Source organism: Metopolophium dirhodum, chromosome 1, assembly GCF_019925205.1.
Source record: "Metopolophium dirhodum isolate CAU chromosome 1, ASM1992520v1, whole genome shotgun sequence".
In the NCBI taxonomy this organism is placed as follows: domain Eukaryota; kingdom Metazoa; phylum Arthropoda; class Insecta; order Hemiptera; family Aphididae; genus Metopolophium; species Metopolophium dirhodum.
The window spans coordinates 146242188-146259431 of NC_083560.1; the positions used below are offsets into that span (position 1 = coordinate 146242188).

Below are 17244 nucleotides of genomic sequence, written 5' to 3' on the forward strand. Positions count from 1 at the left end.
CAGCTGCGTCCATCGAAGATGAAATTGTCAATTTGTGAACATCAGCGAAAGCAGCCAGTTTATAATAAAGACTATCGAATGACGTAATGAGAGTTTGACTATTTTTCACTAATGTCAGTTATCTCATCAGGGGCTGTTTTTGAATTAACGGCCGATTCCATTATTTGGACATCATCCTCAACTGCAGTTCGAAGAGGGGTGAGCTCACTGATCATTTTTGAAATCTTGGCTCGTTTTCCAGAGTTTGTACGGTCATTATTGAAGTCAATAGAAGCTTGGGCAAAAGATTTCAATTTGGTAATGCAGCGAAGAATGCGCGATTTTGCGTCACTGTAAATAGCGTCCGCCATTGCTGTCCGAATTCATTTGATGCAGCTACAGTTCTACAAAGTAACGTAGAGTATGCGTGGATAACTTCTAGGTCCACAATAATTCAACGACAGTACAGATTTAAAGATGTAGGTACTAGTTTGTGTCTTACAATAACAATAATATCAATGGAGAATAATGATCATGGACTAAAAAAAATGCTTCGTATACCATAGTCATGGTTTGTATTAGTCATCTGGCCCGAAGGACCAAAAAATGTACGCGTCCCACAATAGGGACTACCCGAAGGTGACAACTCGGTGACAACCGAGACGAGATTTCGTGTGTTGATGGCCGTCAATGTCACCACAAACCGACGACAATTTTTGGGTAGGCAACCAAATGTACACTTGCAAGAAGGTGTGGTGAGTAGGCAACCAAATGTGCACGGCGACGACAACGACGAGGACGGGAGGGAACTACCGAGGAATGAGGATGGTGCAAGCTATTTATGGGTGGAGGGTCGTCTCTGTGGTCGAATTGGTTTGGTGCAATGACCACAAAGCTCACAAACACGGGGACAATACTTAATTCTAATGAAGTCTTGAGACAGTGACGGGTGTAACGCAATCGGCAGACGATCTGGGCGGCCTCTCACACAACATACGTACTATATAATATGTTGCTGGCGGACTTACGCAGAGACGAATGATGGGAACAACCGCAGACAACAACCAGAGTCCCGATTTGACGGCGGCGATAGTAATAATAAGAATAAGAAAAGACTTACGGTTGCGTGTTGGAGATCGTATGTTTATTGATGATAATAATTTTATAGCAACACACAATATAATATTAAAAAATAATAAAAATACTCGACAACTGTGTGCACCAATAATAAATGTTGTGTTCGCTTTAATAGCGGGTCACAAATATAAATAATACGGTGTGTTATATAGGGCTAATAAAAATAATAAAGATTGCTATATTAGCGCATTTCACAATATAAAACGTATGGTCGCTTTAATAGCGGGCCAAAAAACAATGATAATAGTAATAATAATAATTAATAGGGCGTTGACCGCAGAACGTAAACGAAAACAAAGCAAGATAACGGGAGATAATATTATATATATCGACCGATAGTACAACAACACAAAGAGATTAAACAAATACAAGAATTATAATAATTCATAATTAACAGAATGAGCGGTGTATGGATGACAAGGGAGCTGATAGGGAGCGGTCGTCGTCGCCGCCGAATTAGATTACGCGATGCGTTAATAGCTTGGCGCGAACAATATCACTTATTTTAGTGTTAGTATTTATAATATTAATGTTTAAGGTTATTACAATATTTTCTTTTTTTGTTTACATAATAAATATATATATACTTTCCTTATGTATTCCATCTCCAACACCATGTTAACAATATTAATTAATTAATTTAATAACTTATATATTTTTTTTCTTTTGTATCCCAGTTCTATATTTTACCCTTACTTCCTACATGTTTACCTATTTACTATACATATATTTTTTTTTCTTTCTTTTTAACTTTGAAATGATTTGATTTTCCACTCGTGTAACAACCAGTGTTACTTCTATTTTGATTATTACCATAATTATTTCGCTGATTATAATTATCGTTATAATTTTGTCTATAATTGTTACTATATCCGCCGCGATTATTATTATTAAAATTACTGTATCCTCCGCGATTAACATTTTTATTGACTTTATTGTATCCGTCACTATAACCATTTCGATTATTTAAATTATTATTTCTACCGTTTCGATTCATATGGCCGTTATTACTGCGGTAAAATGTATTATTTTTACTATTATTATTCTGTTGTTTTGTATTATCCCCATTTACACCCTGATTCTCGTTTTTACTAAAATTTTGACTTTGCACATTATTCTGCAAATTTTCTATATTCATCCTAGAATTATATTCGATTTCCTCGTCAAGAGCCATTTGTATACACTCCTCCAAAGACTTAGGACTTCTTGCTTTCAGTACTATTTATAAGTGATTTGGTAACCCCGTCATAAATATAATCATAGCCTGTTTTTTCGTTTGGTTTTTCACTACAGTTTCCTCAGCTTTGTTCAACCCTACGGTACTGGCTGCACATAATTTGTAATATAATTCCTCGATTCTATTCGCGAATTTCGCTACACTTTCCCCTTCTGCCATACGTGCCGTATTTAAACCTATTGATAAAGCCCTCTCCGAAATTTTATGCTCGAATGCCCCTTTTAAAATTGGTTTTATTGCTTCCCAAGAATCTAACGTGCGATACTTAGTTATTTCCAAAGCATTTCCCGTTAATTTAGGAAGTTGCCAAAAAAGTTGGAATTGATGACAAATTTGATAGTTTACAAAGATCGAGACGTAAGGCGATTCTTTTTAATTATGAATCTCAGGATAACCCTATAAATGATCCAGAAATTCACTTCAAAGTTAATTTTTTTTATCAAGTTTTGGATACAGGTATTCAGTCAATAATTGAAAGATTTGATAAGCTATCTGAGCATAACAGTTTATTTTCGTTCTTATATAACATATCAATAATTGAAGATGAAAATGAGTTGTTAAAACACTGCAAGGATCTACAACTTAATACATATGTAAAATGAAAATGGTGGAGCTTTTCCTAACCTGGTCACAGTACTTAAGATCTTACTGACATTACCTATAACTGCAGCTAGTGCCGAAAAATCATTTTCAAAACTGAAAATTATTAAAAACTATTTGCGGTCCCAAATATGTCAATTAATGCGTTTAGTTGGTCTGGCAGTTATTTCAATTGAAAAGGATGTATCAAACAAATTGGACATGGAAGAAATAATAGAAGAGTTTGCAACATTAAAAGCCAGAAAAATAAAATTTATATAAATATTAAAAATGTTGGATTCTTTTTTTATACCACTTTAAATTTTTTTTAAGTTTAATGTATTTCAATTTCAACAAAAATGTGTACTATTTATATTTCTATAGTTGAATAAAAATATTTTTTTGTGAATTATAAATTATGACTATAACGTGATATACTGTGACTTAAGCCCGAAGTAGACGTAAATATGTTTGAGGATATGGTGGGGGGACAAGGGGTAAATAGAGGGATCAAAAATGAAAGGGCGGCAAATTTTGATTTTGCCTATGTATACATCTTGTCTAGAGCCGGCCCTGCATGTTATTCAATTTTATACCTGAACTTAAATGATTATAAAATATTATAATGTAGTATTATTTATATAAATATCACCTATATAATTATTGTTCGAAATATTCAAACCAAATTTGGGTTCATAATACAAAAATAAAAATGTATTAATTCGTAATAACACATTCGTTTACACGTGTGCACGTCAATCTTTTTTTTGCCTACAACAATACTGTTTTCTGTTAGTTGTTACTATTACTGCAGTCGTCTCATTTTGGTCTAAACTTGAAATATACTCCGTTTTTACTTACGAGTGAGTTCATTTTGCGTCCATCGTACGCGCACAGTTCGTTTAATAGTTAATACGCCGTTCAAGTGCCACCGTAATTCGTCCAGAGTCAAGTGAACCTGCAGTGACAAGGAATCAAGGAACACCACACATTTGGTTACAGGTCGGTTTATTCTAATTAATATTAATATTATGTTACTTCATGATTTATGATATTATAATTATAATAATATCTTATATTATATATTATAACTATATCATCATCAATATTATATAGGTATATTTCTATTATTTATATAATATATGTTACTACCGTAACTACTTAAAAATCTATCAATTTATCACTCTTTTATAAAGGTACATTTCACTATCCATTACACATTACCATTTACCTATACACACTACACAGTGCGTATAAAATCATATTATATTAAATTTTACATTTATTATATATTATACGCCTATATATAATATAGTACTTCTGTATACAGTTATCCGAGTATATATCCCCGCCAAATAACATAGATTTATTATTAATTAAAAATACTATTGTACTCGCGCATATACGTACATAACTATAATAAATAATGTATAATTCGCGATCATATAGAACCAAACGTAGAAGAATTCAAAATGAACTGCTAGCTTTAGAATCATCTTGTTCCGATGATGATGATAATAATGTTGATGATGACGATTTGGTTTTGAATTATAACAGTATAACAAATAATCAAAATCGACATGATTGTTCTTGTATGGTGGAAAATAATTCCAAGAATGTATCAATTGAAAATTTATCTGTTGAATTTGATAACTTGGACCACATTCAGCATGTCATAACTAATAACGAGGGAGCATCAATAAGTGGATTAAATGAAATTCATGAAGATGATGTACATTTTAACCATAAAAAAAACGTTAAACAAGCTATTGGGAAATGGGCAGTAGATTTTAATGTTCCTCAAAATGCTGTAAATGCGCTTTTAGACGTACTAAAAAATAAAGCCGGCCTTGACTTTTTGCCTAAAGATTGTATGACATTGCTACACAATAAATCAACCAACATTTTAAATTTGAGAACTATGATCGCCACTACTGAATATTATAATTTTGGATTGGTTAATGGTATTAAAAGATATGCATCAATTTTTTCTTTAGATGACGAAGTTAAAATCGCAATTGGTATCGATGGACTGCCTTTATCAAAATGTAGCTCCAGTCAATTTTGGCTAGTATCGGCTTATATACAACCTCATCATAAATATGTGTTTCTAGTAGGAGTATACCATGGGTATGAAAAACCAAAAGACAGCAATGAATCTTACAAGATTTGATTTCAGAAATTGTAGAGTTAACTGAAAATGGTATTACTATTGCTAATTTAAAAATTAAAATTAAAATTCAAGTAATATGTTGTGATGCACCTGCCAAATCCTTTATTATGAGAATAAAGGACCATTCTGGCTTCTCTTCTTGCACCCGCTGTGTACATGAAGGAGAATATTGTAACAACCGTGTTTGTTTTCCTTACATTGATAATGGTAGTGCAAATAGAACTCATGATGATTATGTGTGTATGAACAATGAAGAACATCACATTTCAACTACTATATCATGTATATTACTTATCCCAGACATTGATATTATTTCATTGTTTTCTATGGATTACATGCATTTAGTATGTTTGGGTACAACGAGAAAATTAATTAATCTTTGGATGAAGGGACCTCTTAATATCCTATTACTTAAGTGGAAAATAAAACTAATAATCACATCACTTTGTAGCTTAAAGATAAATATCACCAGTGATTTCTCTAGAAAACCAAGATCATTGAAAATTCTCCAGATTCGGATATTGGAGTCGGCTGCATATTTACATACTCGGTTGTTCTTTGCCTCGAATAATTTGTGCTATATTTTCAATAATTTCATTTTTTATTTGGTTCACATTCATGAAAGGTAGGTGTTTAAATCGGGGATCTAAGAATGTACACTTAGAAAGAGTCATACTTTTTTCACAGTTTTTAAATCCATCCCTTGCATCCATATTAGCTAATAATTTTTTAGCTACAATCAATGCTCTTGGGGACAAATTAATTTTTAATAAACTATTGCACACTTTGTACAGACCCTGGACTATAACAATTACAAGCGATGCTGTCATATATTTTTGTCCACTTATTGCTTTAGTAGCCTCTTCGAAAGGTTTTAATATTTTAATTATATCTTGTAAAATTATCCAATCTTCAGGCCTCAAAGTATCTGGAGCATTATCTAATAAACCTAACGTACCTCTAATTGATGTTTCCATTTCAACAAATCTATTGAACATGTAACTGGTAGAGTTCCAACGAGTTTGAACATCTTGTATAAGCTTCTTTGGCTCTTTTATTCCATTATTTATTTGGTAATTTTTAAATGCATTATAGGCTACAGTGCTTTCCCTGAAATGTGATACTATACATTTAACTTTGTCTATTAGATCATTCTCAAGAACAAGTGCTGACTGTACTATTAAGTTCAATGTATGAGCAAAGCATCCCATATTTTTAAAAGAAAATTGAGGGCATTTTTAATATTGGAAGCGTTATCGGTGACCGAAAATGTAATTTTGTCTTTTAAATTCCAAGAAACCAATACTTGTTTAATTCCTTTGATCAAATTAATTAAATGAAGTTCAAGTCAAAAGAACGGCACTCTAAAAGTATAGACTTTAACAGATACTCGGAGTCAATGAAATGAATGGTGATTGCCATAAAACTTGCATTGTTCCTGGATGTCCAGCAGTCAGTGGTCAAACAAGCACTTTCAATGGTAGACACCAACTCTTTCATTTCTCCTAAACATCTTTCATACATAGCCGGAATATGGACTTTTGATATAGTGTTACGGCTTGGCAGTTCATAACTGGGGTTCAATGCTTTATCAAATTCTTTAAAACCCGAATCTTCAACAACTTTAAATGGTTGAAAATCTTTTACAACAAGTTTTAAAAGTATTTGATCTAGTTTTTTTTTAGCATCTACTGATATTTTTTTAGGCAAATAATTTAAAATAGATGTTTGTTTACGTTTGCGCACTATAGAATTTGAAGCTTGGATCAAGGAGAAAGCATTTGACAAAGATGATATAGATATTTGGTCAGATACATCAGTCATAGGAGTAGATGATGTTGGTGTTGATGGTAATATTGCAGAAGAACATGATGCAACTGATGAGGGATCATCAATTTGTTCACTTTCGTTATGATTCTAGAATAAATCAATTACAAATTTGATAAAATATAAATTTAAAAATTTAAATAGTTGCTAGAGTATCTATAAACTTTGTATCTTGATCAGTTTTTAATTTAATTTCATGAAATATTGTACATTAATTGGAATATATTTTAAATAAATGTAAATATGTGTAATATTGGTATTAAAAAGATATCAAACTAATAAAATTAATTAATGTATCAAACTATACTTTTAATAACTATTCATTATAAACTTGTTGATTAAAGTTAAAATTGTATAATATATTATTAAACTATTTAAATATAGTAATTAAATTTATTCAGTTATTAATTAAAATATTTGATTTTATTAGGTACTTTCTTTCGAAGAATTTATCGGCAGTTCGATTCCATGACAATTGGATAAATGTTTTTTTAAGATTATATATAGTTGACTTAAAAGAATATTTTTTTCGACATAAATCACATTTAGCAACATACTTATTTTGGTCAAAAATAGTGAAATGTTCCCAAATATTACTCGTGCGTCTATCCATATTTTTAAAAAAATGATACAATTTGTTTTTACACTTTTAGAAACTTAGTTCACTAAGACAATAACAGTCAATAGAAACTAGCATTTATTTGCAAGAAATCAGAATGAATTATGTATAACAGATACAGACTATAATACTAAAATATTTTACTGTAAGATGGGACACATATATTTCAGGAATAAACCTGCATAATCCTGTTTGCAAAATCTTTCCTTTACAGACTATAGTACTAGTACTACCTATACACTATACAGGCATAATATTTTAATTGGGATATCATGTTAACTTTAGTTCACTGCTGTAAATAATATAACAGCCCAAAACCCCTAACAAAACCTCAGACAAATTTGATTATATTTTAATTAAGTGATAATTTTAATATGAAACAATAAAAATAAATAAATACACATTTTTAATGCTCAAAATATTTTTATTTACTAATAATTAATAATAATATATAAGCACTATACAAATACAATTAAATAATTAGTATAAGCCACAAACGGCACAAACTATAACATGATACACATATACAATTTAAATATGTACTTATTCAATATCAATTAGTGGGAAAGAAATCTATGTACACTAAAATAATTTGTAGGTACCTACTAAGTACGAACACGTTGATATTTAAACATAAACATTTTAACACATAAGATGCTTAGGCAATTTGAGAACCAAAACCATCCATCAGGTACCTATCTATTACTAGGCACTAGTTATTTAAAATTTTAAAATATAAATATAAGAATATAACAGGAAAATAGGATAAATCAGAACTGGTACCATCCCTGGAATACAGTCAGTAACATAATAACAATTGATGCTTTGGATGAACAAAAATAACAGTAACAGTTATTATTTTCACTGTTATTTTATTTGTAACTATAAAACGAAGACTCCCGGGTTTGGCGACTTGCGGCTACAACCACGGACCTCACATTAGCGCTGTGCGCTAGTCGTGAGCCGCGGAGCTTCACGGTAGGGGTGGGAATTTATCGATAGTTAACACCATCGATATTTTTCGATAGTACTGGTTCGTATCATCGATAGTTAACGATAGTTATCGATAGTTAATTATTTTGTACTAATGAACTAATTAATTTGTAAAATAAAATTGGGCAGCGTACATTTGTTTACCATTGAAAATAAAACAAGAATTAATGAATGTAGAAATATGAAGGTTGTAATGTTCTCGACAGCTTGGTACCTACTATCGTAGTTCTAATAGTAGATAAGTGGCTGCCGAGATATTATCGTTGCGGGTCGCAGACAATTTGTTTGATGTTGTAGTCGTGGTTGATAATAAATAAAAGACAATTGTTGTTTTATTGTGAATTTTATTATATTGTTGATAATTTTTCTAAGTCCAAAATATGCTCGTACAGAGTGGCGTGAAGGTGCTTGCACTAATGGGTGGTAGTACACGTCTGAAAACAGGCCGATTCGGGCTCCCTTATATATGAAGTTCCCCGTACCCCCTGCCTATAGATACTGTATCTCGGCTCACGGATGTGATGTGTGTGACCAGCGTTCCGGCCCACGCATTTTATGACTTCCTTATATTTCTACGTATTGCTAAAAATGCTAATCTATGATTCAATTGAATAATCATTCTACTCTTTTATGTTTCTATATTGAACTTTGTCGCGTACCGCGTCGTAATTAAATTAACCATTATTTTATATTTTTATATTTGAATATTGTCGTACACAGGACTCCCCGAGTAATTATATTATTCAGTGAGCCTGTCTTCTCATACTAAACAGTAGGAAATCCTATTTCCGTTTCTAATATCCGATTTATGCCGAATTACAGTATAGCTAATCTATAGTATAGTATAATTACTATTATATTACAATGGTGTTGTTAAGTAGTAACTGGCTTACTACATCTCCCCCTTTAAAAGTTGATTTTTATCGTCTAAAATGAGAAAAATTAACTCAAACTTCCTCCGTTAGTTCAAGCACTTTCCTATGATTACAAATTTTACATATATCTATTATTACATTACATTCAATTATTACATGTTTACATTTTATGTTTTACATTAAATACATCATTATAATCATATGGTACATTTCACCATATTAATTATTATTGACAGAATACAGATTATGATTCACAATATTACAGTATATATTTTGCTTATTATCTAGGTTAGTATCTTATGTGATTAACAATATATTCTTTTTTTTTGTGTTTTTGTTTACATCAATAATCTTATCTTAGTGTTAATATAATATGTGTAATAATATTTTAATATAACATGAATTCTTAAAATCTATTACAATATATTTTTTTTTTCCGTGCAATATATATATATATGATAAAATAGTGGTGTTTACTATATTTTATTTTCCATTACCATGTTAATTATATTTTAAATAAATTAGATTAATATATTTCTTATTCCATCACCATGTTATTTACACCAATATATGCTAATATGTTCCTAACTTTCTTTTTTTTTTCATTCTACGTTTACGTTTGCTTCTATATATATATTTTCCATTAATCGCTATATCATTATATTTTATGCCTAGTTAATATTACTATCCCTATACTGTAATTAGATTGTATCTTTTTACTACAGGTCCAGACCAACAATAAACTATTGTATTCAAGTTTTATTACATGAGGGGCGACAATGCAAAACGTTCTATTTCCATTTTTTGTTTTTTCCAGAAACATTGATTTTCTATAGTAGCTTATCAAAAAATCATAGTAAAAACCTTAAGTATTCAAAAATTACATAAAAAAAAACTGAACCTACTTATGATATTTTTTTATATTTAAATTTAAGTTTTGGTAAATTTAAACGTCATTTCATAAAGTGAATCGTGCCAAAATGTACTATTTCCACCACTTAGTTCGTTTTGTCAAAATTCAATGGAAATAGTACGTTTTGGCCATATTTCATCATAACGTACTATTTCCATTAAATAGTACATTTTGATATAATTTAAAGATTAAAGGTAGTTAGATATATTTTTTATTAGCTATTTTTTTTAACAAAACGACCTAGAATTTTATTTTTCATAATCAACTATTTCATGAAAAAACCAAATATACTCCATACTTATTTTTTTTTCTGGTAAATTGCTATAATATTTTGTATTATATTTATAAATAATAAAACCTTATTTTATAATCATTAAAAACAAAGTCCATAATCATACAAATAAAAATAAAAATAACACATAGGTATTAGATACTTTAATTTTAACATAGTTTATTTACTTTTTTATTAACAATAACACCTTTTTTTAAAACAAAATAACATTTTTATTCATAACAATTTTTTAGTTTGCAGTCTTTGCTCTTAAAAACTAGTCTTTTTCTAGTATTATTTTATCACAAAATATAAACAAAAAAAGCTTATTTTAGGTATATAGGTATATTAGAAAAATAAATTCATAGTACATTATACAAATAAAAACAAATAATAATTTAATAAAATAAAAACAACTTATTATTAAGCATAGTATTTTCCCTTAAATAATAACATCTAATGAGTTTGAATAAAATAACATAGTATATGGTTTTACTATAGGTAAAATTAAATTTGTTATTAAATATATGAAATTAAAACAAATATCAATAAATTTAACTTATTTTATACATATTAAAAAAAAATTCATAGTACATTATAAAAATAAAAACAAAATAATAAATTAATAAAATAAAAACAACTTATTATTAAGCATAGTAAAATATTCTCTTTAATAATAACACCAAATGAATTTGAATAAAATAACATAGTATGGGAGAATCGACACATTATTTTGAATTTATTCATTATCCTCTTCATAATAATGAATATCTTCATCTGAAGGATCATCATTATTATAAAAAATGTCTTCATAAAATTCTTGAGCGTCTTCTGGTATTGTGAAAAATTTTAAACGTTTTTTGACATCATTTTGCTTTGGGAGTTTGACATAATTTGTTTTTGGTAAGATTTTTATATTATTAAATAATTTACTTATATCAGAATGTCTTTTAATAACTTCAAATTCTTCATAAGCTCCAGCATATGTTTTGGAAACACTAATACTTGAATTTTTGCCTTTTAAATAAGAATACACCTTTTGCTCAGTAGATTTAAAATCTATTTTAGTCTTAACAACTGTTTTGACTGCACTTTTAATGTCATATATTTTAAAATCTTTACCATATGCATTAACAGTGCAAAAGTTCTTAAAAATTTCAAAATACTGATTTGGTGACAGAATAGTTTCCTTTTTTCTTAAAACCTGTTCTATTCGACCAAAGACTCGGTCGGGTGGCATATAACTGTGTCCCCTTACAGGAAATATATGATTGATTTGAGTAAATACAGTTGCTTTGTAATTTATGTAATACAACAATGTAATCATTGTAAATTGGTTTTTATTTTGGCCTGAGCAAGAATCTGAAAATAAATTTAATATAGTAGGTGGTGATTCACTTGTTTTTAATCGATTTTCCAATGATTCCAAAAAATGTATCAGTGCTGAACAAACTTCATTTGGGCCACGTCCACTTTCAGTTTCATTCCATGAGTACAAAATGCAGTTTTCTCGTTTTTGATTTGAATCAGATATAACAAATGTCAAATTATAAAGCCAGACTTGGCGACTGTAAAATACATCAGTCACAGACAACTTTGGTAAAGGTTGGGTTTGCATCATATCAAATGAGCAAGATATTTCCCCAGGAGTTTCTGTTTTTAATGGTTCAAAAAAACGCTTAGCTTTTCTCTTATGTAAGGTTAATTCTAACATTAACTCACATTTTTTGTCAATATCTTCTTCAGTTTGAATTTTAATTTTTTGTTCCATACAATAACTGCAGGTTGTCTTGGCGTGGATGTCCAAAACTTATGTTAAACTTTGTAGTAAATATTTTCTGATATTTACTCAAAGAAGCAGTTTGTTTTTTTTCTAATTTTATTTTCTCATACCAATTTTCCCACATATACTTAATAAAATATGTAGGTGGTAAATAGCTTCGGCCAGTATCCTTACGTGTATGATGACTTTTTCTGCATTTGAACGCTTTAATATGTTCTTTTATTGAATCTGTTATTTCATATTGAATTAAATCAACACGAATACCACCTCTTTTTTCAGTAGGACTAGAATGATTTTGTTTGAATGTTTTACTTATTATATTTAATCGTCTTCTAGTTATTGATGTAACAGAAGAAATTGCATCAAGACAAACTGGTATTAAATTACCTCTTATTTGTGGTATAAAGTATTTCACAACCATACGATGAGATCTATTAGTTTTTTTACGGTCAGTTCGTTTGACATCACTTACAGTCATCATTGTAATTAGAAATTTATCCTGTTCAATTTTTGTAGTTAATTTACACAAATTATGTTTAAAATCAGTCAAGTCTTCTTCTGATAGTTCACTAACTCTACATACATTTTTCATTATCATTTCAGTATGATTACATTTTAATTCCAATTCTCTTGGTATAATATTTCTTTGTAATTGTTTTTCTTTTCTTTTATTTTGAATTTTTCTCTTTCTACCTCCATTAGTTTCAGTTATAGGATCAATATATTCTGGATCATTATTTATTGATACATTTGATACTGATTCCATCAAAGGAAGAAAATCAGTATTTTCTAAAATCAAATTAGCATCAACTGTTGATGTATTTGGTTCAATTAATATTTGATTAGTTAATATTCTTTCTGTATATAAATTTAATGGTCTAAAATCAGTCTCAGCATCTTTAGTGGTAATGTTATTATTATTTTGAAACAGTTCTGTATTCATGCATGATGTATTTGTTTCATTAGAGATCTCAATCAATACTGTATTATTTACTATTTTTTCTTCAATATTTAGAGGCTGTACATCTGTAATTATTTCAACATCCATGTCTTCAATATTTAGGTTTGGTACAGAATAGTTCAAATCAGCAGTTTCCTAAATTTAGTTATTATTATAATATTAAATATATTTCTTTAAATATAATATATTAACTTAATATTTAATGTGTAAAAAAAAAAATTAATACAAATAATATTGTATTAGAATTATTATTATAATACTTAAAGATTTTAATTGTAAATATAATCTATTAGATATTTAGGTTTACCAATAACAATATATTATATAATTTAAATTTTCTACCCTAATAATAAAAATATATAGAATTCAATAGATTTTAGTTAAATTTTATAGCATAATCTTAATTATTTGATAAATTGGACCAACCATAGTAAGTTATAGTAAATAATAATATAAATAAAATAAAACATAACAGCTATGATACAAAATCAAAAGAACTAGGTATTTTTATTATTAAATAGTATTTAAAGTAATACATAAGTATACAGTATTTACCTACTGTTCAATGATTTAACAATATAATAATTAAAAGTCTTACATAAATAAAGTTGTAAACCAATAAATTAATTTTTTCATACCTCTAACCACCTTGAAACTTTTTTAATGGATTCATTAATATCCATTTCTTCTTTAGTTTTGACTAGTTTGAGTATCATTTTTATTTTTGTTTAAACCACATGCGGCCATTTTAATGGTTCTAGAGTTGAACATTTTAAATACCTACTAATAAAACATTAATAAAATGTCTCGTAAAATGTACATGCAATTATTAGTAGGTAATTAAAACAAATAACAATGAACCAGTACAGAGAATGAGAGAACAGTAGATGAATTGTATTATCATAATACTATGATAGTCATCATACAAACTTTTGGAGGGAAATAATTTGTGATAACATTCAACACCAAGACTTATACTGAATTTTTTCAGTTGCACCAACTAGTAAATAAAATAAAATAATGTAGTCCCATATTATATCACCATGAAATAATTAAAGAATAATTAATTCAAATTGAAATGTCAACTTCACCTTTTACTCTTGGAAATAGTACGTTTTGCAAATAATTAATTTAGTATAGCTACATTTTAACATGGGAAATATAACGTTTTGCTTCAATCTGGAAATAGTACGTTCTGCACATAATTTAAAAAATAGTACGTTTTGCTTTAATAATTATTAAATTTACACTAAATAGCATGGAAAATAGTACGTTTTGATGTAATTTGGAAATAGTTCTTTTTGAAACGATTTTAGCGATGGAAATGGTTCGTTATGCAGAAATCATGAAACTTTATGATCAAATATGCACTGGAAATAGTACGTTTTGGTCAAATCTGAACACGCCATTCGATTCCGCGTGGTTTTTACTATCAGAAATGATGTATAACTCAATTTTGATATTTTTGGCAATAGCACGTTTTGCATTGTCGCCCCTCACATGATCAAGACTAGTATTAAATCGATTCTATTCTATTCTATTTTCGTAATGATCTCATCTTGCTAATTGAACCCGTGTCGCCAGAGTGTGCTGCAAATCAAGCATCCTCCCGCGACACTGGCTAAACTAATAAGATTTTGTAATTTCTTATTGTGATTTATCATGGCCATTTGGTCCCTTGGTGATCCCGTTAAAAAAAATCTGTAAATTTGTAAATCTCACATCAGTCTTTGGGTCGTGAGCGTATGTTATTTTATGTTTTTGTGTACATACGCCGCTATGCGCTTCCGTTAAATTCAATAGCCTACCCCTTTTCTGGATTCTACCTACATTAAATTCGAAAATTCTTTCAGTTATTTTTCCCCTCAATTTTTCTAATATCATGTAGAAGTCCCCATCGAAATTCAAATCATAGCATCTGATATTTAGAACTTCTATGTGTCCTAACCCTAGTCTACTTAAAATATTCCTATCGTATGATCCCCCAAACAATACCACTACATTTATCTTATCTCCACGCAAAATATAATTTTTTATGAATTCTGGTGTTAGGTTATTTAATTTCGAATTCAGACTTTTGTTAAGTTGCGCTAAACAGGTCGTCTCCACTTCCTTTTTGTTGTGAAAAATCCGCCTTATCGATTTCTCTGCCAACTGTGTTTCACGAACAGTCATAACTCTCATCTGTTCGTGGAGTGGCAGGAGAAGCGGTTTCCCCTCGAGCTTACGAATTTTACATTTGTTTAGGCTGTTTGAGATTGCTCCTGATATTAGTACAATGTCTGTTCTCCTCATATTGGTAAATTCGAAATCCATGACAACGAACTTGACTTCCCTTCTAATTCATGTCATTATTAACTTACAATTAGTGTGTTTTATTCTAATTTACTATTTCTAACTACATGTGTAATTATTTTCTATAAAGTTTCTAATACTTTCTACATATATATTCTAATCATATAACAACCTAACCTAACCTAATTATATATATATTCTATCAAAATATTATTTTTTTTTGGTTATTTTATTTGAGGTGGTACATCCTCCCCTCCGAGTATATTTTGCTCGTCTACCTTATTAAACTTTTGTTCAACTTTGATATTATCCGTACAGAGTTTACTTCTACCTAATCGTACCATTTCATATTGTGGACGTCGCAACGTAGTAAGCCTACATTTATACGTTATGTATATAAAAATGATTAACATGACCGAGAATACTATCAAGCCCAATGTTAAATAAAATAAATAGTTACGCGTATCGCTTACTTCTAACTGTCCTGATTGTGTTAATATTTCATTGTCGATTTGTTGTTGCACTTTATCTAACGATTGTACTATTTCGTGTATTTTTTCGAGTTTATGTGAATCTTGGTTAACCATTATCTTAGGTAGGTTCATACTCTTTATTCTCTCGGATACTTTAAATGATATTTTTCCCTGTCCTACTTCCGGTATAAAGTTAACATAGTGTTTTGATTTTATTTCTTGTGTCGGATTTAAAATGATATCGTTTCCGTACGCTCTGCATTTTGAGCTTAACCAAATTAATCCTTGCTTCCGTATTTTTGTAATATATGGTTCCAAGTTTTCCCTACACGCAATAGTCAATGTTTCACCCTTTGTTGTGTATATCCAGGTGTTTGCATGTTTTAATTTATAAAATATGTCTTTCGATAATACTAGGACTCCCGTCTCGCATGTTTCTGGCAAGACATCCGGATTTTTGAATAAAGCTATCTCACATGGATTTTTGTTGTTCGAGTGAACGACTGGTGAAAACTCTGGACATATTATGAATATTTCTGTTTCCGTACAATGTAAAAGCTGAGTTTCTGTGAACGTGGTATATTGTTCCCTATTCTTTGTAATCGCTACATATTGGAATTCCGGTTTTAAAACAATACTATGATTTTTATTCTTTATTCCGTTTATCATTGTTTCGACCGGCTGTGGTATTGGAAGTATTCTGAACAACGTGAGCTCCAATTCGGTAACCAGCGGAAGTTTTATTACGAATACTATTTGACTATCCTTATAGAACACTGCCATTTTTGTAATTTTACTTAATTCGTAGATTTCATTCGGATTTGTGCCCATAGGCAAATTTAAATTAATAGGTAAAGTTAACTTAATTTGCGTTAAATGATCTGCCATTTCTCGTGGTGTCATTAAGCTTGGGTGTATTACCCCTGTCCTAGCCACAGTTATAATAGCACCTATCGATTGCGTTTCCATTGAATATTGCGATAACAGTGCTGTGAATATACCATGTATTTTATTTGATAAAACTAATGCTTCTAACGTGTTTGTTTTGTTAATTACTTCGTTTATTATATCTTTTTTATTAACTAATTCATTGTATAATTTATTTATTTCATCCGATGTGGTACTAATC

The 17244-nt window shown here is 29.4% G+C and overlaps 1 protein-coding gene across 1 annotated transcript; it reads right to left on the reverse strand.

Moving 5' to 3' along the window:
• Nucleotides 1-5644: 5644 nt before the first annotated feature.
• On the reverse strand, nucleotides 5645-6316 carry LOC132933211 (E3 SUMO-protein ligase ZBED1-like). Its single transcript, XM_060999524.1, has one exon. It carries the CDS (start codon nucleotides 6314-6316, stop codon nucleotides 5645-5647), a length of 672 nt encoding a protein of 223 aa, XP_060855507.1.
• Between the last annotated feature and the right edge of the window lie 10928 nt (nucleotides 6317-17244).